General features: G+C 45.8%; 1 protein-coding gene across 5 annotated transcripts in view; it reads left to right on the top strand.

Moving 5' to 3' along the window:
- Nucleotides 1–14,746: 14,746 nt before the first annotated feature.
- The window catches only part of cacna1e (calcium voltage-gated channel subunit alpha1 E), a 188,751-nt gene continuing 178,254 nt past the window's right edge, over nucleotides 14,747–25,243 (top strand). For all 5 annotated transcript variants that reach the window (XM_033028317.1, XM_033028318.1, XM_033028319.1 and 2 more), the window contains exons 1-2: nucleotides 14,747–14,847; nucleotides 15,374–15,513. In XM_033028317.1, the coding sequence (XP_032884208.1) occupies nucleotides 14,755–14,847; nucleotides 15,374–15,513 (233 nt within the window). In that variant the 5' untranslated portion in view covers nucleotides 14,747–14,754. The remainder of the gene's footprint in view (nucleotides 14,848–15,373; nucleotides 15,514–25,243) is intronic.

Raw genomic sequence — 25,243 nt, forward strand, 5'->3', positions numbered from 1 at the left:
AACCCAATTATCCCAGGTACCATTCTTGTAACGTCCTCTGGACCCTCTCCAAAGCCAGCATATCCTTCCTCAGCTATAAGGCCCAAACCTGTTTACAATATACAAATGCAGCCTGACCAGTGCCTGATAATGCTTCAGCGTTACATCCCTGTTAACATATTGTAGTCTCCTCGAAATGAATGCTCCCTCATGCAAATGAATTTGCCTTCCTTCCACTGACTAAACCTGAAAATTAACCTTTTGGGAATCCTACTCCAGCACTCGCAAGTCCCTTTGCATTTCCGATTTCTGAATCCTCTCTCCATTTAGAAAGTAATCTACGCCTTTATTCCATCTACTAAAGTGCATGAGCTCATCCTCAGTAATGGACTCTAATTACCATAAAAGTTAGAAAACTGGCCTATGATTTCCTTTCATTTACCTCGCTCCCTTCTTAAACAGTGGAGACACATTTGCCATTTTCCATTCCTCTGGAACCATTCCTGATGCTAGTGATTCTTGAAAGATCACTACTAATACCTCCACAATCTCCACAGCTACCTCCATCAGAACTCAGGGGTATAGCCCATCTGGTCTAGGTGACTCATCCAACTTCAGACCTTTCATCTTCCCAAGCACCTTCTCCTCAGAAATAGCGACTGCACTCACTTCAGTCCAGTAGCTTTCTTGAATTTCTGGTACTTTGCTGGTGTCTTCCACTGTGAAGTCAGACACAAAAAATGTATTCAGTTCATTCACCATTTCTTTGTTCCCCATTACTGTTACTCCAATGTTATTTTCCAGCAGTCCAATGTCCACTCTTGCCTCTCTTCTATTATTTATATATCTGTTAAAAAAAAACTTTGGTATTCTCTTTTATATTATTGGCTAGCTTACTATCATATTTCATCTTTTCTCCCCGTCAGTGGGAAAATGCTGCAATGCAAATGTGTATGTCTTTGGGGCGAGAACCGGAAAACAGGCATGTCTCCATGGAGTGTGTGAGTCTATTGTTGGAAGGCTGCAATGCAAGGTTATGCGTCTCAGGTGGCTATGGTACTGTGCAAAGATATGCATCTCCAGAGTACGATAATACCAAGTATGTTATATAATTGCTGGTGGGAATGCAGAAATACAATTGTAAGTATCTCTGGAGAGGATGTTTTAATGCTAATGTATCTGTCACTTGTGGAAGTGCTGTAATTGAAGGGAATGGAGAGAGTGTTTTATCACAACAGTACACCTGTCAAGCAGGGTAGCTATAATAGGCATGCGCCTGTAAGACGCATGTGTCTCGTAGCCTGGTGTTGTAATATAAACACTGGAAGCAATGCAGTCGTACATACAGATGGGTCTTTGGAGGGAGTACGTAATACATGGGAATGTTTCTCGAAGCTCTGTTGTATGTGTCCCTGTGAGAATGCAGTGAGATTAATGTATATGTTCGTGGAAGGAGTGTATACTCCAAGGCTTGGGATGCATGTCCATAGCTCCCTGAAAATGGAAATGCAAGTAGACAGGCAGGTGAAAGAGGCGTACGACATGCTTGCCTTCTTCGGTTGGGGCGTGGAGAATAAAAGACGGGAAGTCATGTTGCAGGTGTGTACATTTGTTTTGTGTGCAGTTCTGGTCGCCAGATTACAGCAAGAATATGGAGGCTTTGGAGAAGATGCAGAAGATATTTTCCAGAATGTTACTTGGATTAGAGGGTATAAGTTATAAGGAAAGTCATTGAATCAGAGTTATGCAGCATGGAAACAGGCTCTTTGGCCCAACTCATTCATGCTGACCAATTTGCCCATCTGAGCTGGTCCCACTTACCCATAAACTTTTCCTATCCATGTAGTTTCCTCACTGAACCCTTTGCAATCTTTCACCTTTCACCTAAACCCATGCCCTCTAGACTGTTCACCTTATCTATGCACCTAATGGTTTTATAAATCTCTATAAGGTCACCCCTCAGCCTCCTGTGCATGAAAAAGAAGATCCACATAATCCACACGGCATTATCCACATAAATCTCCTCTGCTTGTTTTCCAGTTTAATGCAATCCTTCCTATAGCAGGGTGACCATACTGTGCAGAGTACTCCAATATGCAGCCCTACTAACATATTGTATAACTGGAATATGACGTCCTAACTCATGTACTCAATGCATTGACCAATGAAGAAGGCACAGTGTGCCTTTTTCACAATGATGTGTGTGTACGTATGTTTGTGTCTGGGAAGAGTGCTATAGCACAATGCTGTGTGTGTGTGTGTGTGTGTGTGTGTGTGTGTGTGTGTGTGTGTGTGTGTGTGTGTGTGTGTGTGTGTGTGTGTGTGTGTGTGTGTGTGTGTGTGTGTGTGTGTGTGTGTGTGTGTGTGTGTGTGTGTGTGTGTGTGTGTGTGTGTGTGTGTGTGTGTGTGTGTGTGTGTGTGTGTGTATCTGTGAGGAGTGCTACAGCACAGCAGTGTGTGTGTGTGTGTGCATCTGTGAGGAGTGCTACAGCACAGCAGTGTGTGTGTGTGTGTGTGTCTGTGCCGAGTGCAATGTGTGTGAGAGAGTGCTAAAGTGGTGTGTGTGTGTGTGTCTGAAGAGATTGCGACAGCACAGCACTGTGTGTATGGATAGTGTGCTACAGCACAGGCGTATGTGTGTGCGTCTGGAGAGAGTGCTACAGCACAGTTAAAAAAAATATATATATAATCAATTATTTACAACAGTATTTACAATACAAGCAGTAAGAACACACCACCCATCAAATACAAAAATTACCAAATATTCCTAAATACCAAAAATACTAAATATTTAATAAATATACTTGAATTAAATTGAATAACTACAGTATACCTTGTCAATGCTACAGCGCAGTGGTGTGTGTGTGTGTGTGGATGGCATGTTACAGCACAGTGATGTGCGTGGGAGCGTGTGTAGAGAGGATACTACAGCAAATCAGTGTGTGTATAGCGTCCTTCAGCGCAGTGGTGTGTGTGTGTGGAGAGTGCTGCAACACAGTGGTGTGTGAATGTGTATAGCATGGTGCAGCACAACTGTGTGGATGGCGTGCTGCACCATGTGTGTGTGTGTGTGGAGAGAGTGCTACAACACAGTGGTGTGTGCCTGTGTGTGTGGAAAGAGTGCTACAGCTGTGGATGTGTGTGTGGATGAAGGATTGCTGCAGGACGGGTGTGTGCGGTGTGAATGGAGAAAGTGCAAGACAACAAGTGCATGTTTCTCTCGATTAGTATGAACTAAACGTTCCTAGATGGAGTGGTGTCATATAGAGGCCTCTCAAAGTGTACAAGGCAATGTGTGTCAGGAGGCAGTCACACAAGCGAAGAGTTATTGTAATAGGCACGTACGGTGAGGTGTAGGTACAATTAAAATCTTGCTTGCAGCAGCATCACAGGCACACAGACTCTGACCACTCAAAACATCAATTATGCATAACTTGTATATAACTTGTACATAACTTATACATAAATTACTCACAAATTCTGCAAGACTGTAAAAAGATAAAAAGACTGCAAAACACAATTGTCGTACCCGGCTATGGTGCAACCAGTCAAGATATTTTCGACAGTGTAGAGATTTGTCAGTGACTTGCTGAATCTCTTTAAACATATAAGGAAGTAGAGGCACTGGTGGGCCTTCCTCCTGATTGCATCTTTGTGCTGGCTGCTGGATAGGCCGTCCGAGATGTTAACTGCTTGGAATTTGAAGCTGCTAACTCCCTGCCAACGGAAAACACATGCATGGTCTCACACTTCCCCTTCCTGAAGTCAACGATTAGTGCCTTGGTTTTGTTGACATTCTGTGGAAGGTTGTGGTGGCACCGCTCAAATAGGTATTCTATTTCTCTCCTTTTAGTTTAGTTTAGAGATGCAGTTAGAAACATAGAGAATAGGATCATATTGAATGATCCCATCCAATAGGATCATCCAAAATCAGTACCCCGTTCCTGCTTTCTCCCCATATCCATACCCATGTCCCTTGATCCCGCCTAGAGTTGAGAGATACAGTGTAAAAACAGGTCCTTCGGCTCACTGAGTCTGAGCCGAACAGTAACCACGGGTATACTGGCACTATGCTACACACCAGGGACAATTTACAATTATACCATAGCCAATTAACCTACAAACCTCAACGTCTTTGGAGTGTGGGAGGAAACCGGACCACCTGGTGGAAGCCCATGTGGTCATGAGAAGAACATACAAACTCAGTATAGACATCACCCATAGGCAGAATTGAACCCAGGTCTCTGGCGCTGTAAGGCAGCAACTCTACCGCTGTGCCTTTACATTGACTTTTGATTTGGCCAATAAGAGTAGTGTTGTCAGTGAAATCATAGATGACATTGGAGCTGTGCTTAGTTACACAGTCTTGGGTGTAAAGAGAGTAGCGCAGAGGGCTGAGCAATCACCCTCCGCCGAACGCACTACTCTCTGCAGAGCCTTCTTGTCCTGGGCAGAGCAGTTTAATAGTAAGATTAAACGAGAACTTACCAGTTTGAAGTTTGATCTGTATTTTATGAGGAGTTATGATGAGGGATTACGTGAAGAACCCGTTCAGCACGCATGCGCGGCATACTTCAAAGCAGCGGTGTGGAATCACAGATAGACACAGTTATTGAAGTAAACATAGTAAAGATAAGGAGACATCAGTTTATGAATTTGACCCATATTATTGAGGGTGGGAGCGGAGGGCACGTAATCCCTCATCGTAACTCCTCATAAAATACAGATCAAACTTCAAACTGGTAAGTTCTCGTTTAATCTTACTATTTTACTTCGGAGTCACGTGAGTGATTCCGTGAAGATTTCAAAGCTCTGTGATTTCAAACCGTGTAACAGTTATTACTACATCACTGCCGAAGTCTTTGAGGGAGGAAGTGTGTTATCGTAACCAACCAATGAATCTGTTTGTAGAAAAACACAATGGTATTTTTTAACAATAACAACAAAGAAAATAAATTGCTCCCCTGGGCTTAAATTAAATATTTGCAGTCTGTAAAATCTTTCCTGCAAATAAAACGGGTTTTGCCAACGGCTTATTATAAAATTTCTGAATGGTCTTTCCCCCCACCATCCTGCTGCAGCCAGGATGCGGTTTATAGGCACGTCCATTCTTTTAGCCGTCGACGTGGATGCTGCCCTGGTGGAATGAAATTTGTACATGTTAGTTTTTATCCCAGCAGCTTTTAGCACCTGCTTGAGCCATCTCGAAATGGCTCGTCACCCGACCATAAGGTTTTTTATGACTGACCCACAAGGCTTTTCATCTCCCTCGAATATTTTGGTTGTGTCTATGTAGGATAATAGGGTCATGGCACATAACCGTGTTTCTGGCGGGTAAGCCCGGAATTCCACGACTGGATTAGGTGTTCCTGGTCTGCTCTGTTTGATCATTCCCTGGATAACGACAGAGATCTGGTCTGGAGCTGTGAGCATGATGTCCAGTCGCAATAGGTGTAGTGACTGGACCCTCTGTGCAGCTACATGTGCCATCAACATGAGTGTTTTGAGCATAGATGGTTCCAGTTTGAGGGATCTGGCTGGTGGCCATCCCCTGAGGTATGTCAGGACCACACTGACATCCCATATATGGGTGTACCTTGGTCTAGGGGGTTAGAGTTGTAAATACCCTTCATTAGTTTGACCACCAGCTGGTGGGACCCCATGGCCTGTTTTCCTGGAGCTGGCTTTAAATAGACAGGCAGGGCAATTCTAGCTGTGTTGATGGCTCTGTAGCTGCGTCCTTCATCGTGGTGAAGGTTCATCAGAAATTCCAGTACGTTGGTAACTGTAGCGGTTGAGTAGGTGGTCCCTGTATCCAAGCAGTACTTCTCCCATTTTTTGATGCTGGGCAAGTGCTGTTTTTTAGTGGATGTTCGGAGGGATGCTGACATGGTGTCGACGGTTTGTTATGATAATCCCAGTCCCAGAAGTGGTTTGTGCAGAATCTGCAACCCAGGAGTTTGATTTTTTCATGGCACGGGTGGCTTGTGCCCGACACTGGGTGTTAACAACTCTGGGTCACTGGGTAATACCATCGGAGTTTCAACAACCATGTCATGGAGTATTGGGAACCATGGCTGTGTAGGCCAGTCGGGTACTATCAAAATACCTGAAGCAGAGTCCATTTGTACTGTGCGTAGTCCCCGACTGATGAGGCAGAAGGGAGGAAATGCATAGAAGAAGAATTTCCCCAATCCAGCGCAATCGCATCTACCGCTGCTGCCTCAGGGTCTGGTTCCCAAGCGACATACATAGGTACCTGGTGATTTAGCCTCGATGCAAATAAATCGATATCTGGCGTGCCATATTGCTTGATAACTTTTGTGAGAAAAAAAATTGGGGTTTTAACATCCATTCGATGTTGTCATTAAATTTACGTGACCTGGTGTCTGCCACTGTATTTAGCTTACCTGGCAGGTAAGTTGCTGATAGCCATATATGTCTTTGGACACACCATTGCCAAATTGTGTTGACCAACTTGTCGCATGATACCGATTTTATGCCGCCCATATGGTTAATGTAGGCCACCACTGTAGTATTATCTATTTATAACCGTACATGCAAGTGATGCATATTTATGCATATGTTTTTAAACCATAAAAGTCACCCAACATCTCTAGATAATTAATGCCCAGTGTAAGTGGTAACGATGATTCTGGGTTAGTCCATCTACTACTTGTGCTGGATATAGAGTTAGTTGCTCCCCAGCCTTGAGCACTGGCATCTGTTTGGATAACTGACGTAGGGTTAGTGATGATAATAGGCTGAAACTATGTCAAATGTTTTTTGCCCACCACTGTAGTTCTGATATTACTTCAGTGGGTAACTTCATGAAACGATCATAATGACCTGTATGTCGTTTTTGGTACAAAGGTCCGAATTATGTAGCCGGAAATGCTGCTACCATTTTCCCAATTACTCTGTTACTTGTCGAATAGTTGGTAGTTTGTTGACCATTAAATTGTTGCATGATTGTGCCAATTCAACTATGTTGTCTTTTGGCAATGTTACAGTCACGTAGACTGAATTAATTGTGAAGCCCAAGTAGTCCATGATAGAGGATGGCTTCAACTTAGATTTATCTGGATGTAAGACAATCCCAGGGTTTCGAATAACTGTTTGGTAGCTGAACAGCTAACATAGTCAAATTCATGGTCTTGCCTACCATTTAGGATATCATCAAGATATGCCATGACAATATGTTTTTGTCTTCTGAATATTGCCAGAGCTGGTTTTAGTGTCTTGGTGACACTCTTGGGCTGATGTGAACCCATTGGGTAACGCTTTAAACTGCTATAGCTGCCCCATCCAGGTAAATTTCAGGTATCTGCGATGATCCTTGTGAATGGTACTAAATAGTAAACATCTTTAAGATGAATGCTTGCCATGAAGTATCCTTTGGATTTTAGTTGTTTGGCAGTAACAACCGGTTCCATTTTGAAATGTATATACTTAACAAACATATTTAGTCAAGTTAAGTCAATGATGATGCGACATCCACCATCTTTTTTGGGTTTAGTGAATATATTTGATACGAATTGCAAGGGTTCAGGTTTTCCCATGATACCCTTTGTAATTATTCTCACCAGTTCAGCTTGTCCCTATTGTTTCTTTAACGGAGAGGGGAAAAATACCCTCTGGGGTGAATGTTGACCTGGTGGCAATTTTTCTAGTATGAATTGTATTTGTATTCACTAATGCCATTGAGTATATACTGATCACTCGTGAAAGACTCCCATGTGTTAGTATTACTCTATATACTGGTAGGAACCAGACCCACCTACCTCCATGGTTATGGGTATTCTTCTGTTTCCTGCCGGTCCAACGAGTGTTGCACGCCTTCTGACGTGGCGGTGACGTTGGGGGGTGGCACATTTTCCATGGGGTCCGCTCTGGGCCCTGGTCTAAAGAAGACTTTCGGTGATAGAATGCGGACCCCGATCTTTCATCAGTCCCATATGGTAGACGTTGACTGATGGACGCGATGGGGTGCTGCTGCGTAGGAATTACTGTTTTTGGTTACTCGTCCTGGCCCTGCCCTCATGAGCCGAAAGTTTTGTAAAACCTCTTGCATGTCCTTCATATGCTTTGTGAGGTTTTTGCCAAAGAGCAGTGGGTCTGGCTCAGTGGCTGGGGTATGCACAACCCCGCAATGTAGGATTTTATGGCAGGTCTTATGACTTGTTTACGAAGGTTGTGGTCATCTCCGTATTTGTCCATGGAACGAGGAAAAAACGATGTGATGGCTGTCGTCAGGCTTTTAACGGCCTCCTGCACGTGGGGTTTCCACGTAGCTGTCCACCACACCTAGCAGCTCTTCCTGTTCCTGCACCCCTTGCATACTCCCGAGATCTTCAGCCATTGCCCCTGTTCTTGACCAGCCCAGTCCTGGTTACCAAAGCTATCCTCTGGAAAGGAGGAAGCAATGGACAGTGCACAAGGCACTGTGGAGGGAGTGCCTAACCCCCCTCTGCGAGAGCGCCCCTCCTGGGGTGCACCTCGCTGGAGCTCCTGCTCCAAGAGCCGCTCCATGCGGCTCATGCGGCTGTCTCTCCCCCGCCTGGGTGGAGAGACGTCCCCGTCCGACAAGTCGGAGCCACCGGCCGGACGCCTCTTCCATGGCTTTACATCCAGCCCGCTGCTCAGGCGCTAGCGGGCTGGGCTCGGCGCGGTGTCGGGGTAGCGGACCGCCCGGTAAGCGGTCCTACCGCCTTGTTGCTGCCCCCGCGAGATGGAACGCTCCTCCGTGGAGTCGAGCGGGAGCAGGTCTGTTCAGGCAGCTGTCTTTCCCCCCGTGCGGGTGGAAAGACGTCCCGTCCGATAAGTCGGAGCCACCGGCCGGACGCCTCCGTGGCGTTAATTCCAGCCCGCTGCTCAGGCGCTAGCGGGCTGGGCTCGGCACGGTGTCGGGATAGCAGAGCGCCGGGTAAGCGATCCTACCGCCTTGATGCTGCCCCCGCCAGATGGAACGCTCCTCCGTGGAGTCGAGCGGGGGACAGGTCTGTTCTGTTGCTGCCCCCCCCCCCCAGATGGAACGCTCCTCCGTGGAGTCGAGCGGGGGACAGGTTTGTTGCAGAGCCTTTCTTATCTGCCGGACAGCAGAAGGCTCCCTGTGAAAGAAAAAGCCGACGTCAGCTTACCTGACGGTCTGTTCTTTCACCTCCATAGCGGGAGCGCCTGACTCCCGCTGTGCCGCTGTTGCTCTGCTGGACGTAATGCCGCGCATGCGTGCTGAACGGGTTCTTCACGGAATCACTCACGTGACTCCGAAGTAAAATTTGCTATCCATGGAGCCAATTGGCTATCCATTCAGCTATCTCTCCTTGGAACCCAAGCGATCTAACCTTCCAGAGCAGCCGATCATGCAGAATCCTGTCGAACGCCATACTGAAGTCCATGTACACAACATCTGCAGCTCTGCCCTCATCAACCTTTTTGGTCACATCTTCAGAAAAATCAATCAGATTTGTGAGACACGACCTCCCACGTACAAAACCATGCTGACTGTCCCTAATCAGCCCTTCCCATCCAAATGCCTGTGTATCCTATCCCTCAGAATACTCTCCAGTAACTTACCAACTACAGATGTTAAGCTCACCGGCCTATAGTTCCCAGTATTTTCCCTGAAAAGAGGCACAACATTTGCCACCCTCCAGTCTTCCGGCACCTCTCCTGTATTTAAGGACGACTCGTAAATTTCAACCAGGGCTCCCGCAATTTCTGAGAGGTCCCACTCTCTCTCTAGTTACCCTTTCCCCCCCCTTATGTATTTATAAACTATTTTGGGATTGTCCATAATGCTACCCACCAGAGTTATCTCCTGACCCCTTTTTGCCCTTCTGGTTTCCTTTTTTAGTTTACTCCTTAGTTCCCGAAACTCCTCCAGGGATGCATTTAATCCCAGCTGCCTATACCTGTCCCATACATTCTTCTTGTTTTTCACTAACGTCTCAATTTCCCTCGTCAGCTAAGCTTCCTTACGTTTGCCCTTCACTCTAACAGGGATGTACACATCCTGAGCTTTCGTCAGTACACTTTTAAAAAACATCCCACTTGGCCGATATTCCTTTCCCCTCTAATAACCTGCCCCAGTCAACTTGAGCGAGACCTTCTCTCATACCCTCAAAGTTGGCCTTGCCCCAGTTGAGCATTTTAACACGTGGATCCTCTCCGTCCCTATCCATAACTATCTTAAACCTAATCGAACTGTGGTCACTGGTTCCAAAAGGCTTCTCCACACACACTTCATTAACTTGCCCTTCCCAATTTCCCAATACTAGATCCAGCGTTGCCCTTCCATGTGTAGGGGCCTCTACATACTGCTTAAGAAAACTCTCCTGAACACTTTTGAGGAATTGCACCCCATCTATCCTCTTCATGCTATGATTTTTCCAGTCTATATTGGGAAAGTGAAAATCCCCTACTACAACAACCTTATTTAACATGCAGCTGTCTGCAATCTCCTGGCACATTTGTTCTTCTAATTCTCGTTGACTTTTTGGGGGTCGGTAGTACACCCCCAACAAGGTGATCATCCCTTTCTTGTTCCTCAACTCCACCCAAATAGCCTCACTAGACGAACTGTCCGTAATGTCACCTCTGAACATAGCCGTGACATCCTCCTTAACCAACAATGCAACCCTCCCTCCTCTTTTTCCCTCAATCCTGTCTCTCCTGAAGCTCCTGTACCCTGGAACATTGAGCTGCCAGTCCTGCCGTCCGTTAACCAGGTTTCAGTCATGTCTACAACGTCCCAGTCGCTCGTACCTATCCATGCCCTAAGCTCATCTGCCTCATCCATCAGGCACTTGCATTAAAATACGTTAAGTTTAAACCAACCCTCCTTCCTCACTCTCCGCCTTTCACCTGCCTATTCTGCCCACTAACCTTTCCCACACCACCCTGCATACCAACTTCTAGCCTCTCATATGCATCTGTTCTGCACGAGATCCCACCCCCCTGCCAATCTAGTTTAAACCCTCCCGTGTAACATTACCAAACCTTCCCACTAGGATGTTGGTCCCCCTCCAATTTAGGTGCAACCCGTCCCTTTTATACAGGTCACCTCTGCCCCGGAAGAGATCCCAATGATCCAGAAATCTGAATCTCTGCCCCCTGCACCAATTCCACAGCCACTCATTCATTCCCCCTATCTTCCTATTGTTACCTCCACTAGCTCGAGGTACTGGAAGCAATCCTGAGATCACTACCCTGCAGGTCCTGCTTTTCAGTCTTCTACCCAATTTCGTAAATTCTTGTTGCAGAACCTCTTTCCTCTTCCGACCTATATTGTTTGTGCCAACATGCACAACAACCTCCGGCTGCTCCCCCTCACTCTTGAGGATGTTGTGCAGCCGCTCCGAGATGTCCTGGACCCTGGCACTAGGGAGGCAACACACCATCCTGGATGCTCACCTGCTGCCGCGGAATCTCCCGTCCACACCTCTGACGCTGGAGTCTCCCACCACTACCGCTCTGCCTGACGTCACTCTTCCCCGTTGAGCCTCAGCACCAGGGTTGGAATCACAGCCCTGGCTACCACTCAATCTTGTTGTGTCGACCGCTCCCAAGAGGGTGTACCTGTTTTCAAGGTACAGCCATCGGGGTCTCCTGCACTCCATGTTTACTCCTCTTTCTCATAGTCACCCACCTTCGCTCTTCCTGTATCCTTGGTGTGACAACCTCACTGAAGGTCTTGTCCAGGAAACTATCCAGAGGTCATCCAGCTGCTGCTCCAGATCCCCAACACGTTCGTTCAGAAACTGCACCCGGACACATTTTCTGCACGTGTAGTTGTCTGTAGTGTCCCTGGCTTCCCACATCCTGCAGGAAACACACTGTACCAACTTCTCTGCAATCAATGCAACAATGCAAAGATGGAGCAGTAATATTTAGCTGCGCATCCCTTTGAGCACCAACCTGTCCATTTGTGGTCCATTTGTTATGTGCATTTGAAGATTGTCATATCAGCACTTTATCGCCAATGAGAAGTTGGCTCCTGGGAGTGTGCAAAACAGTGAGGAGTAGGTGCCAATGTGCAGGAAGCATTGGCATCCTGGTGCCAGAGTGTGTGGGCACATTCGCAGTCTTTCAATCCATCAGTAAACATGTGTAGCCAGGGATCAAAACCCTTCACAGGTTCCTCCCTCGTATTTTGTTTAAACACTCCAGGACGTATTTCACCTGGACCAGGTGGCCTGACTGTTTTCACAAATGCTACTTCTGTGGGAGGCATGCAAGGCTCACTGTAAATGGAAGATGTCAGCATGTTTTCAGTGTGCACATACACCCAGTTCACATCTGCCTGCAAAGCACAAGTAGGTGGGAGTTGGCAGTCTGTGGGAAAACATTGAGAAGTGTACCTGGCTCCCAAGGGAGTTTAATAATTGAAACGTTCCTGTTACTGAATGATGTGCGATTATTACAAGTGTATGGGTTTCCAGAGAGATTCCTGTATTTTCTAGGATTTCTAGCTGAAATGCCAGCTTCATCTTGGTGGAGGAGTGGGGTCGCTAAGCAGAACCAGCTGCCTGGAGAGTTGTTGTTGGATTAATTGCCTCTCCACAGGGAACTCCGTTATCACATCCTGGGACCATCCTTGGCCTCTGAGTCATCCTTGGTGTGTAGCAGCCAGAGCACCCAGCACCTTCCTTGGAAACAAGCACGGGGAGCCCACACAAACTGCTGCACGGAAATTGCATGTTGTTAGTATTTGTGTGTGAAACCTGCAAATTTCTGGTTTAGCACCTCCAACTTTGAATCATGGTAATTATCAATTAATCCCAAACCAAATTATCAAACATTTGTTGCTTATTAACACATCCATCTGTTTACATTCTTCCACCAAAAATGGTGCCACGGAGCTGCTGGAAAACTCATTGAAGTGCTGGGAAGTCAACAGACAGGGACTGATTACTGGTAGTCAGCATGGCTTTGTTGGCGTGGGAAATCACGACTAACAAATCTGATCAGAGTTTTTTTGAACAGGTCACCAAGAGGATTGATGAGGGCAGGATGGCGGATTTTGTCCAAATGGACTTTGGTTAAGCATTTGACAAAGGTCGCACATGGTAGGCTAGTCTGGAATGCCAGATTTAATTAAGCCAGGAATCTAAGAAAATGTTTGACACAGTTGCCTTCATTGGGAATGGCATTGAGTACAAAAGTTGTTACATTAAGATGCATCTGTACAAGTTGGTGGTGAGACCATACCTGGTGTATTGTGCAGGAAGGAACTGCAGATTAAACTGAAGATAGACACAAAAAGCTGGAGTAACTCAGCAGGACAGGTAGCATCTCTGGAGAGAAGGAATGGGTGATGTTTCGGGTTGAGACCCTTCTAGAGAAATGTCTCCACCCAAAACGTCACCCATTCCTTCTCTCCAGAGATGCTGCCTGTCCAGCTGAGTTACTCCAGTTTTTTGTGTCTATCCTGGAGTATTGAATGCAGTTCTGGTCACCCAGATATAGAAAGACTGGGCAATCGTGTCACTGAACACTTAGTCTGTCTTGGCCAATGCGTTCTTCCGGTTGCCAAACATTTTAACTCCACTCGATACACACAAAATGCTGGAGTAGCTCAACGGGTCAGGAAGCATCTCTGGGACAAAGGAATAGATGACATTTCAAGTCTCGACCCGAAATATCACCTATTCCTTCTCTCTAGAGATGCTGCTTGACTCGCTGAGTTACTCCGGCATTTTGTGTCTATATCTGGTGTAAACTGGCATCTACAGTTCCTTCTTAGATATTTTAACTCCCCTTCCCATTCCCATACTGACCTTTCATTCCTGGGCTTCCGGGCTGTCAAGGTGGGGTCACACACAAGTTGGTAGAACAACACCTCATATTATGCTTGGGCAAAATATGCCTCCCCTCCCCCACCCGTCATTCTACTAGTTCCGCTGTTCACATCCTAGTACCCCTGTGGTACGCACATCTTCCTCAGCCAACAATGTCCATTATGGACTCCACCCTTCCTGGGCTCACCTGTTGCCAGCCCTGTTTTGCTCTGGCCTTCTCTCTCTTACCGACCCAAAACGTCACCTATTCCTTTTCTCCAGAGATGCTGCCTGTTACTACAGCTTTTTGTGTCTATCTTTTGTGGAAAGGATGTCTTTAAGTGAGAAAGGGTGCAGAAAAGACAATGTTACATGTGTGATGTTTGTGATATAATTAGCATGTGTTCCAAGTTCCAGTTCCAAGCACCCAAATACCCAACAACATGGGCTGCAGGCTTCAGTTATAGGGAAGCTTTGGATAGGCTGGGACTTTTTTCTTTGGAGCGAAGGAGGCTCAGTGGTGACCTTATTGAAATATACAAAGCCGTGAGGGGCATGGTTAAAGTGAATGCTCACAGCGTTTTTCCAAGAGTTGAGGGTAGAGCTTTAAGAGGGACCTCAGGGACATTTGTTTCACTCAGGGGATAGTCCTTATCTGCAATGAACTACCTGAGCAAACTATGGAAGCAGTTACAATTATGACAATTTGGATAAAAATGCCAGAATACCACCTTGGTCGGTAAGGTGGCCCACAGGGCCTGTTTCCATGCTGTACAGCTCTATAGCTCTCATAGTGGGTGATTACTTGAACTAAGTCAAGATTATCTGACCCAAACATCTTGATGTGCTGAATGTAGACAATCAACTGACACAAAGTAGAGTCTGGGATAATTTTAGCAATGTCTGAGTTTTGCAAATATGCCTTACAGTCTCTGAGTGTTTGTTGGCAGTGGAATGTCTAGTTTTCCTTAACACTTAAACTCCATTTGAATACATGATTCTGGCCACGATCATCGCCAACTGTGTGGTACTGGCTCTGGAACAGCACTTGCCCAACGGAGACAAGACGCCTATGGCCAAAAGTTTGGTGAGTACACACCTGTTACTTGGGGAGTTGGAGGAGCTAGGATTGGGGTGAAGATGGATAATGAGGTGCCTTGGAACTTTGTGGGTGATGTGTTAGGTCAGTAGCTGGGGTGGGGTGAAGATCTGGGCATTTGAGGTGAGGAACAGAGAGATGGACTTGGAAATTGAAAGCTGGATGCGAATTTGCAGATTGTAAAATATTAAGGGATGAGGATTCCAGATTACGGAGTCGGGAGAGAGGGTTGATGATGTGATTTCCCGTGGGAAGGAAAGAGTGGGCATGTGGATGAGGTTCTCAACGGGAAGGGGTTTGAGAGGGGGAGTGGTGACAGCATCTGGGAGAAGTTGTAAATGTATACAAAATGGTAGACAGATAAGTCGCTGCAGTAGTCATTATAGACTTTCCATTTAATGAATTACCATTGTGGACCCATGTTTGGTCCCTGATATAAATATTTGAAACATATTTTGTTAATCTTTCAAGCGGAGGCCAATGCTAACGCCTTCTTTTATGTTCCCTCCACAAGGAACAAACCGAGCCGTATTTCATTGGGATCTTTTGCTTTGAGGCTGGGATTAAAATCGTAGCTCTTGGATTTGTGTTCCATAAAGGATCATATCTTCGGAATGGTTGGAACGTGATGGATTGCATTGTAGTCCTGAGTGGGTAAGTAATTTCATACTCTTATACTTCTGAAAATGCACTGCACAGAATATGCCTCGAAAAGATTATTAGCATCCATCAAGTCTTTCTACTCATCTTTCATCTAACACCATCAGGGTACCACTCTATTTCTGGCACCATCTCCACATAAATATCCACTAAAGTTGACTATCATATATCTACAGCACCAACAGAAATACTGTACCTCTTCAGGTGTCCACCCTTTCAACCTATTCATACTCCAGAGATCATTGCTGGAAAATTGCTTATGCCCCTGTCCCACTTAGGAAACCTGAACGGAAACCTCTGGAGACAATGCGCCCCACCCAAGGTTTCCGTGCGGTTCCCGGCGATTATTTCAAACAATTCAAAACCGGCCTCAACTAAAAATAGGTTGCCGTTTTAAAAATCGGTAATTTTTTAGTCGAAGCCGGTTGCGATGCTAGTTGAAGGTGGTTGCCGGTAGTTGCCGGAGGTTGCAGGTAGTGGAAGGTAAGGTGCATCGCAACCGGCTTCGACTAAAAAATTACCGATTTTTAAAACGGCAACCTATTTTTAGTCGCGGCCGGTTTTGAATTTTTTGAAATAATCGCCGGAACATAGAAGAAGTGGAAACCACTTTCGACCATTAGGGAGACGGACAAAAACCTCCGGGAACCGCACGGAAACCTTGGGTGGTGCGCAAAGTCTCCAGAGGTTTCCGTTCAGGTTTCCTAAGTGGGACAGGGGCATTATACTTCTCAGAGAGACGCAGAGGACCAGCAAACTGTGAGACTATCTGGACGGATATATGTGATGACAAGTTCTTAAGATGATCTTAACTGAAGAGTATTGGGGCTTGGACGGAGGCCTCGTAGAGTCTTCAGCAGTGCTCTACCTGCAATAACAAGACATTGTGGAAACTTACCCTGGTTTGTCCTTCACAAAGACCATGGCAATGCACACGGTCGGTCACCTCTCCTCTTCATTATTAGCAGAGCTAATTATTAGGAAGCTATCACCAACAGTATTATCAAGAGGCTACTTAAGTCAACTGCAAATAATTCAGTAATTCCTTTTTGAGGTCCCACATTGGAAGCAGTGCATTGGGACACTCCAGGCAAGCAGGCCCAGCCCACTGCCGCAGACTGACATCGGAGGATCTGCCCGTCGCATAGTAGGAGAGAGATGTTGCCAATATTGGTTGGGTCTTAGATGGAGAATTGGGTTCAATTTTATAGCATGGAAACGAGCCTTTCAGCCCAATTATTCCTTTGCATAAGATATCTAACTGAGCTAGTCCCATTTGCCTGTGCTTGGTAGAGGTCCCTCTAAACATTATCTATCCGAGTCCCAGTCCAAGTATCTTCAGATCACTAGACTGTATGTGATGATGCAGAAGATATTTAGTGAAATACCTTTGCAGATGGAGGATTTCTACCATGAGGTCACTGGAGAAACTGGGGTTGTTTGCCTTGGAGACAAAAGTGTGCAAATGTTGGAATTTGAAGCAAAAAAGCAAACTGCTGCAGGAACTCAGTGGGTGGGGCATCTTCTGTGTGGGGGAAAGGAATTGTCGACAATTCTCCATGTAGGTTGAGAAGAGATTTAATAGAAGTGGGGAAAGATCATGACAGGTGTAAAGTGGGAAGCTATTTACATTAGCAAATGGCTCAAGGACCAAAGAACCTACTAACTTAATATTTTGAACAAAGAGTACGCTGGGTGAGGAAAAATAATTTGATACAAAGACTTGTGATGATCTGCAAGTCACTGCCTGCTTGGGATGTGTATAGCTGATGGTTTAAAATAGCATAATTGGGGCTATCTGAAGGGAACTGGAAGGCAGCAGAATAAATTGCAGGCCCATGAGAAAAGAAAGGGGCTTGGGGAATGGCACTGAGGGGATTGCTGCATTAGGAGTCAGCAACCACTCAATGGGTCAAATTCCACAGTTTGTAAACTTGTGGTAATTGTGAAATGCGCTGCCCCTGCGCTGATTCAGTCTCAGTTATCAACTGCCCTAAGCATTCAGACCTACATTGTCTACCTTGGAGCTTTAACTCTCTTGCCTATCCCTGAATTTCTATTGGTATTACAAAGTACCAAAAAACAGCAAAACACCTTATTTTACATGCTATCCAGTCTGATCATACCATTTGTGTGTGATTTCATACCATGCATATGCTGGCTGTTTTCCTGAGGCAAACTGAAGAAAGAAGAGATGCTAGTTTGTGTATACATGAATGCATCAGTCCACTGGTGTTGGCTGTGTTTATATCTTCCAGGGTACCCATTTACAAAATTGTCTGCATAATACTTTCTTCCCTTGATCTCTCTTTCCTTCTTTCTGACTCTCCTTAAAACCTTTTCTTTTACCAAGTCTTTGGGCATTTATGTCCTTATGCGGCGTAATGATAACACTCCTTGGGACCTTGGGATGAAATGGAAGTAAAAGCTATTCTTAATTGGACATGAGATTGTGAGATATTGTCTTCCTTCTCCCTCTTTCCCTTTCTCATGAAGGTATCAGCGTTCAGCACCAGAAGCAGCATTATCTTGCATTCATATCACACTTTAATATAGTGAGGCTTCCTAATACTTCATGCCAGAGCATCATCAGGCTAAATTTTACTGGCAGGAGACATTAGGACGTATGACTAACAGCTTGATTAAATGTGCAGATTTTATTGAAGGTCTTCTAAGTGGAGAGGTGTAGATGATGAATTTTATAGTTGAAAGCCTGAAAGGCAGCTGAAGGCAGGGTCACCATTTGGGAAGAAATTATAAAAGTAGATATGCAAAATGACAGGCAATATTTGTTATTAGCTTGCATGTAATATCCATGAGATGGAGGGGAGGATAACGGGTCTGAAAAAGTTTGGACGTGAATATGATATAAGATTTAAAAGGAAATAAATATTTAAAGACATAAAAATATTTAGAGAGAGGGAGAGAGAGAGAGAGTAGAGAGCGAGAGGAGAGAGTAGAGAGCGAGAGGTAGAGAGAGACTGAGAGGGAGAGAGAGTAGAGTGAGTAGAGAGAGGGAGAGAGAGTAGAGTGAGAGAGTAGAGTGAGAGAGTAGAGTGAGAGAGTAGAGTGAGAGAGAGGGGGAGAGAGAGAGAGAGAGCTTATCTGGGAACTGTGTCAGAGCATGAAACGATTTGTGATGCATATTTCCACTAACTGCAAAGATTAGAAAGAATAACTCATGTAGGTTTCAATATATAGTTCTGGAAGAGGTGAAGAAGCTGTATTAGATGTTTTGGAAGGAATTGCTGGTTTAAACCGAAGATAGAGATGTTGGTGGGACCACACCTGGAATATTGTTTAGTTCTGAAAGACATACAAAAGGAAGGATGTGATTAAGCTGGAGAGGAGGCAGAAAAGATTTGCATGGACCTTGGCACGATTGGAGGGCTAGTCTTATGAGGAGAGACTGGATAGGCTGGAATGTTTTTTCCTGATCAAAGGAGGCTGAGAGGTGACCTTGTACAGGTTTATAAAATCTTGAGGGGATTGCCATATTTATTTTTCCATGGTAGGGTAGTCTAGCTAGATGGCATAGGTTCAACGTGAGAGGGGAAAGATTTGAAGGGGTCTTGAGGGGGCACGTTTTCCTGCACAGTGGGTGGTGAGTATGTGAAATGAACTGCCAGAGGAAGGGGTACAAATGGATACAATTGCCATATTTAAAAGATTTAGATAGGTTCACGGAAATGAATGCTTTAGAGGGATATGGGCCAAACACAGGTAAATGGAGCGATTCAGGAAGACACCTGGGACTTTAGACATTTAGAGATACAGCACGGAAACCGATCTTTCGGCCCCAAATCCGCGCGACCAGCGTACACAAACCTACACACACGAGGGACAATTTTACAACTTACCAAAGCCAATTAACCTACAAACCCGCATGTCTTTGGGGTGTGGGATCTAACCCGGGTCTCTGGCGCTGTGAGGCAGCAACTCTACCATTGTGCCACTGTGCCACCCGTTGACATGGACCCGTTGAGTTGGGCCAAATAATACTATAATTCTTTACAATTCAGGACAAAATAGCAGCCTTTGGATTCCTAACATGTCCTGCTTGGATTGTCCAGGAGAACCCTTTGCAGGACCAACAAACATAGGCATATAGGAACCGTTCAATGAAGAGTATTTCTGGCATGAAACCAAAATATTTGCGATAGACAAACGATGTAGCAGATTGCTGCAGGATGACAGTCTACAGCAGTTATTTCTGTTGCTTGCACAGCGTGGCCAAGTCCCTCACAGGCATTGATGTATTTCTCAGGCTGGTGGAAGATGCCCAGGCAACACGTTCACCTCCTTGGACCATCCTGCAATTACCTGCCCCAGTCAGCCACGTCTTCTCATTGCATCGCTCCAGTTTCCAAGTGAATCTGGGCCCAACTCTCAGTCTCACAATGCTTGCATATGCATAGGTTCCCAGGCATAGATTTATATATGACGCATTTTCCAAGGGCTTTGTTAAACAGAAATCTGGTGCTATGTTACAACAGGAAGTTAAGCCCGGTGACCAGAAGCCAAGACAAAGAGGTAGGCATTCAGGTAAAGATGAGGAGCAAATTATGGATGGATTCAAGATCCTTCTCGAGAGACGCTGCTTGAACAGCTGAGTTACTCCAGCTTTTTAGGTCTATCTTCAGTATAAACCAGCATCTGCAGTTCCTTTCTACACATTTTTCTACTCGAGCTAGCCCCAATTGCCTGCATTTGGTCCTTATCCTAGTAATCATTTTCTATCCATGAAGCTGGCCAAATGTATTTTAAATATTGTAATTGCATCACCTCTAGCATGGGCCGCGGAACCGGGGGGGGGGGGGGGGGGGGGGGGCTGGAGGGGGCTGCAGCCCCCCCACTTTTTGGCTCGAAATGTTTCATAATGCGTAGCCTCAAGTTGCTCGAGTCGCTGCAGGAAACAACAGGCACGCCTGTGATTGACAGCAGCCGCCAACCAACCAAGTGGCGCCCGCGTCACTGCAAAAAGTGCATTGTGGGCGTCGCCGAGGCCCCGTCGCCGCAGCCGGCCAATCACAGCGGCCGAACTGGGGTTCTGCTCCCCCAATGGTCAACTCTCACCACACATTTGGTCAATGAAAGCGGCGGAATAGAAGAGATTAGCCAATGGACACATAGAAACATAGAAACATAGACAAATAGGTGCAGGAGTAGGCCATTCGGCCCTTCGAGCCTGCACCGCCATTCAATATGATCATGGCTGATCATCCAACTCAGTATCCTGTACCTGCCTTCTCTCCATACCCCCTGATCCCTTTAGCCACAAGGGCCACATCTAACTCCCTCTTAAATATAGCTATGCGGGATGGGATGGGACATTTGAGCAAATCGCGACACTGTCTTTGATGCCGTGGTAGGAAGGAACTGCAGATGCTGGTCTAACAGAACTTAGACACAAAGTGCTGGAGTAACACAGTGGGTCAGGCAGCATCTCTGGAGAGCATGGATAGGTGACGTTTTGAGTTGGAACCCATCCTCACACTCAGTCAGACCAACTGAGTTACTCCAGCATTTTGTATCCATCCTCAATGTTCACATGTGCAGGATGAAACTGCAGATGCTGGTTTACACTGACGATAGACACAGAATGCTGGAGTAACTCAGCGGGACAGGCAGCATCCCTGGAGAAAAGGAATGGGTGACGTTTCGGGTCGAGACCCTTCTTCAGTCTGTGTCTATCTTTGATTGAGTTTTCCAGTTATGAACACACAGAAGTTCGTGGACATTTTTATTATAAAATTTGTTGCCCTGCCAATTCTGAGATAAGTGTGTGGCCAGGATGGTGTGGGTCCTTGATGATTTTGGCTGCCTTTTTGAGGCAGCGACTACAATAGATCCCTCTGACGGTGGGGAGATCAAAGCCGGTGATGGACTGGGCAGTGGTCACAACTCTTTGTAGTCTTTTTCGCTCCTGGACGTTCAAGTTGCCGAACCAGGCCACGATGCAACCAGTCAGAATGCTTTCTACCGTGTAGAAGTTTAGGAGAATCCTCTTCGACATGCCGAATCTCCGTAGTCTTCTCAGGAAGTAGAGTCGCTGATGTGCCTTCTTTACAATTGCATCGGTGTGCTGGCTCCAGGAAAGATCTTCTGATATATGCACCCCCAGGAATTTGAAGTTATTGAACCTCTCCACCATTGTCCCGTTGATATAAACAGGACTGTGGGTCCTCATCCTTCCCCTACTAAAGCCCACAATCAGTTCCTTGGTCTTACTGATGTTGAGAGTCAGGTTGTTGTGCTGGCACCATTTGGTCAGAGAGTCGATCTCACCTATACTCTGACTCATCACCATCTGTACCTCGTCCAACAACAGTGGTGTCATCGGTAAACGTGATGATGGAGTTCGCACTATGTCCGGCTACGCAGTCATGGGTATAGAGTGGGTAAAGCAGGGGGCTGAGCACGCAGCCTTGAGGTGCTCCTGTACTAATTGTTACTGAGCATGAAGTGGTTCCTCCAATTCGAACAGACTGTGGTCTGTGGATGAGGAAGTTGAGGATCCAATTGCAGAGGGATGCGCAGAGGCCCAGTTCCGTGAGCTTGGTAACCAGCTTGGAAGGGATAATGGTATTAAACGCCGAGCTGTGGTCTATAAACAACAACCCAACAACAGTAGGTGTTTTTATTGTCCAAGTGGTCCAGTGCGGAGTGGAGAGCCAGTGAAATTGCATCTACCGTTGATCTGTTGTGGCGGTAAGCGAACTGTCGTTGGTCGAGGTTCTTGTCAAAGTAGGAGTTGATGTGCACCATAACCAACCTCTCAAAGCACTTAATCACCACAGACGTTAGTGCCACTGGTCGATAGTCGTTGAGGCACGTCACCTTATTCTTCTTGGGCACTGGTATTATTGATGCCCTCTTAAAGCAGGTGGGAACCCCAGACCTCAGAAGTGAGAGGTTGACCCCACGGCGTCTAATGCTCTAGTGTCTCCTTATAACCCAAGCTCTCCCGTCCTGGCAAGATCATTGGGAATTTTTTCTGCACCCATTTCAGCATAATGACGCCCTTCTTACAGCTGGGTGACCAGTACTACATACAGTCTTGCAAGTGTGGTCTCATCACCGGCTTGTAAAGTTGTAACAAAATGTCTTAACTCGTGTACTCAGTACTCTAACCGATGAAGGCAAGCATGTCAGACACCTTCTTTACCACCCTGTCTACCTCTGTTGTCCCTTTCAGGGAACAATGTACCAGTACCCTCAGCTCTTTCTATTCTAATCGCTCTCCAAGGTCCTGTAAACAGAGAGCTCCCAGCCAGCGTTCAGAGTCTCAGTGCTTACAAGCAGATTTAAAAATGCTGCAGCCCATTCTCAAATTTCCAATGTGGGATGAACTGCAGATGCTGGTGCATACTGAAGATAGACACAAGTGCTGGAGTAACTCAGCGGGTCAGGCAGCATCTCTGGAGAAAATGGATGGGTGACATTTTGGGTCGGAACCCTGCTTTAGACTGGGGGAGGGAACTGGAGGTAGGAAAAGGCAAGAACAAATCAGGGTTGACGACAGATGACCAAGGAAGGGTGGAGCCCATAATGACCCATTGTTGGCTGGGGAAGAGGTGATGAGGAGAGGGATACAGGGATGTGAACAGTGGAACTGTTTTCAGTCCATGAGTGTCATCTTGATGATGATCATGGAAGATTGGGAGAGAGATCTCAGCGCTTTGCCCAGCCATCTTTCCTGGGGCGCGGGTGTGAGGGCCATGATTTTGTTGTGAATGGCAAGCAGTGGGCCTTCCTGAAGCCCTGCAGCTTATCCCTTGCACTCACTCATATCCCTGGAATTAGCAAACAGCAGCAGCATAATGTTTATTGAAGAATTTCAAAAGCCCGGTACCATGTCTGAAAACCTAATCACCTGGCATATTCCCTCATTATGCACAATTATCTTGGAAAAGTTTTAATCCTGGAACATGGCCCATTAGGCACCAGGCTAATCCTCAGGGCCAAATATAACAGCTCACAATGCATATATCACGGCTACAGAAAAGGGGACATTGCAAACGACAGCCTTTTCTGTTCTTAAAACATGAATAGTAAAAAAAATAGGACTAGAAGTAGACCTCATCAACTCAGAAGTAGAAGTAGATCACCATTGATATGTTTGTGTGTGATAGGAGCAGAATTAGGCCATTCGGCCCATCAAGTCTCTGTCATTCAATCATGGCTGATTTATCTCTCCCTCCTAACCCCATTCTCCTGCCATTTCCCCATAACCCCTGACCCGTACTAATCAACTAATCATTCCATATAATTTACAAAGAAGATAAAATAGTTACAGCACAGGAACAGACCATTCGGCCCACAATGTTTGTGCCGAACATGATGCCTAGTTAAACTGATCTCATCTGCTTGTACATGATCCATATCCCTTCATCCCCTGCACTTCCTTGTGCCTATCTAAAAGCCTCTTAGGCACCACTATCGTATCGGCCTCCACCACCACCCCAGGCAATGCATTCTAGGCCCCCAGCATCTTATGTGTCAGTTTTGAACATTCAGGTATAATATATCCACAAGTTAGTCTTTCATTAACATGACATTGTTCAGGTTATACTTCTTTCTGGGCAAAGGGGAAATGTTAGTATGCTGTAAACTCTAGTTAGACAATATCTACACTTCTTAGGTCTCCGTACTCAACATTGTAAAGCTAGGATATCAGATGTTGATTGATTTTAGTGGAGGTTTCCAACACCAACCCCACTTTAGATGATGGAAACCAGACCCTTGCCACCCTCTGGGTGAAAATAAATCTCTCTTAATTATTGGTCTTCTTGCTGATGTGTAAAAGGGACTTGCACATATTCATGGATAGGGAAGGTTTAGAAGAGTATGGGCTAGGTGAAGGCAAGTTGGACTAGTACCGTTAAGCAACTTTGTCGGCATGGGTGAGTTGGGCCGAAGGGCCTATTTTTGTGCTGTATTGATCTATGACCATGTACGGTACTGTAGTTGTTGTCTAACTAGAGTTTTCAGCATACTAACATTCCCCCTTTGCCCAGGAAGTAGTATAACCTGCACAATATCAATTTATTGAAGGATTAACTTGTGGATATATTATACCTGAATATTTAAAACTGACACACAAGATGCTTTAACAGGCCTAAAGGTGAATAAGTCCCCAGGTCCAAATGAGGTGTATACCAGACTACTGGCCAGGGAGTAAGGAAAATAGAAACATAGAAAAATAGGTGCAGGAGTAGGCCATTCGGCCCTTCGAGCCAGCACCACCATTCAATATGATCATGGCTGATCATTTAAAATCAGTACACCGTCCCCGCTTTTTCCCCATATCCCTTGATTCCTTTAGCCCTAAGAGCTAAATCTAACTAAGGAAGGCGATCTATCTAAGTTCTGGCCACAGAAGATCTCAGATCACTGGAGGACACAGTGGCACAGAGGTAGAGTTGCTACCTCACAGCGCCAGAGACCTGGGTTCGATCCTGACTCCGGGTGCTGTCTATATGGAGTTTCTACGTTTTCTCTGTGACCGCGTGGATTTTCTCCGGGTGCTCCAGTTTCTTCCCACATTCCAAAGATGTGCAGGTTTATAGGCTAATTTGCTTCTGTGAATTGTCCCTAGTGTGTGGGATGGAACTAGTGTACAGGTGATCGCTGGTCGGTGCGGACTTTCTGTGCTGTATCTCCAATCTAAACAAAATTTCATCTGAGAAGTGCAGCAGGGAAAATCCAATTAATTGGAAGC

This window comes from Amblyraja radiata, chromosome 10 (assembly GCF_010909765.2).
Source record: "Amblyraja radiata isolate CabotCenter1 chromosome 10, sAmbRad1.1.pri, whole genome shotgun sequence".
NCBI lineage: Eukaryota > Metazoa > Chordata > Chondrichthyes > Rajiformes > Rajidae > Amblyraja > Amblyraja radiata.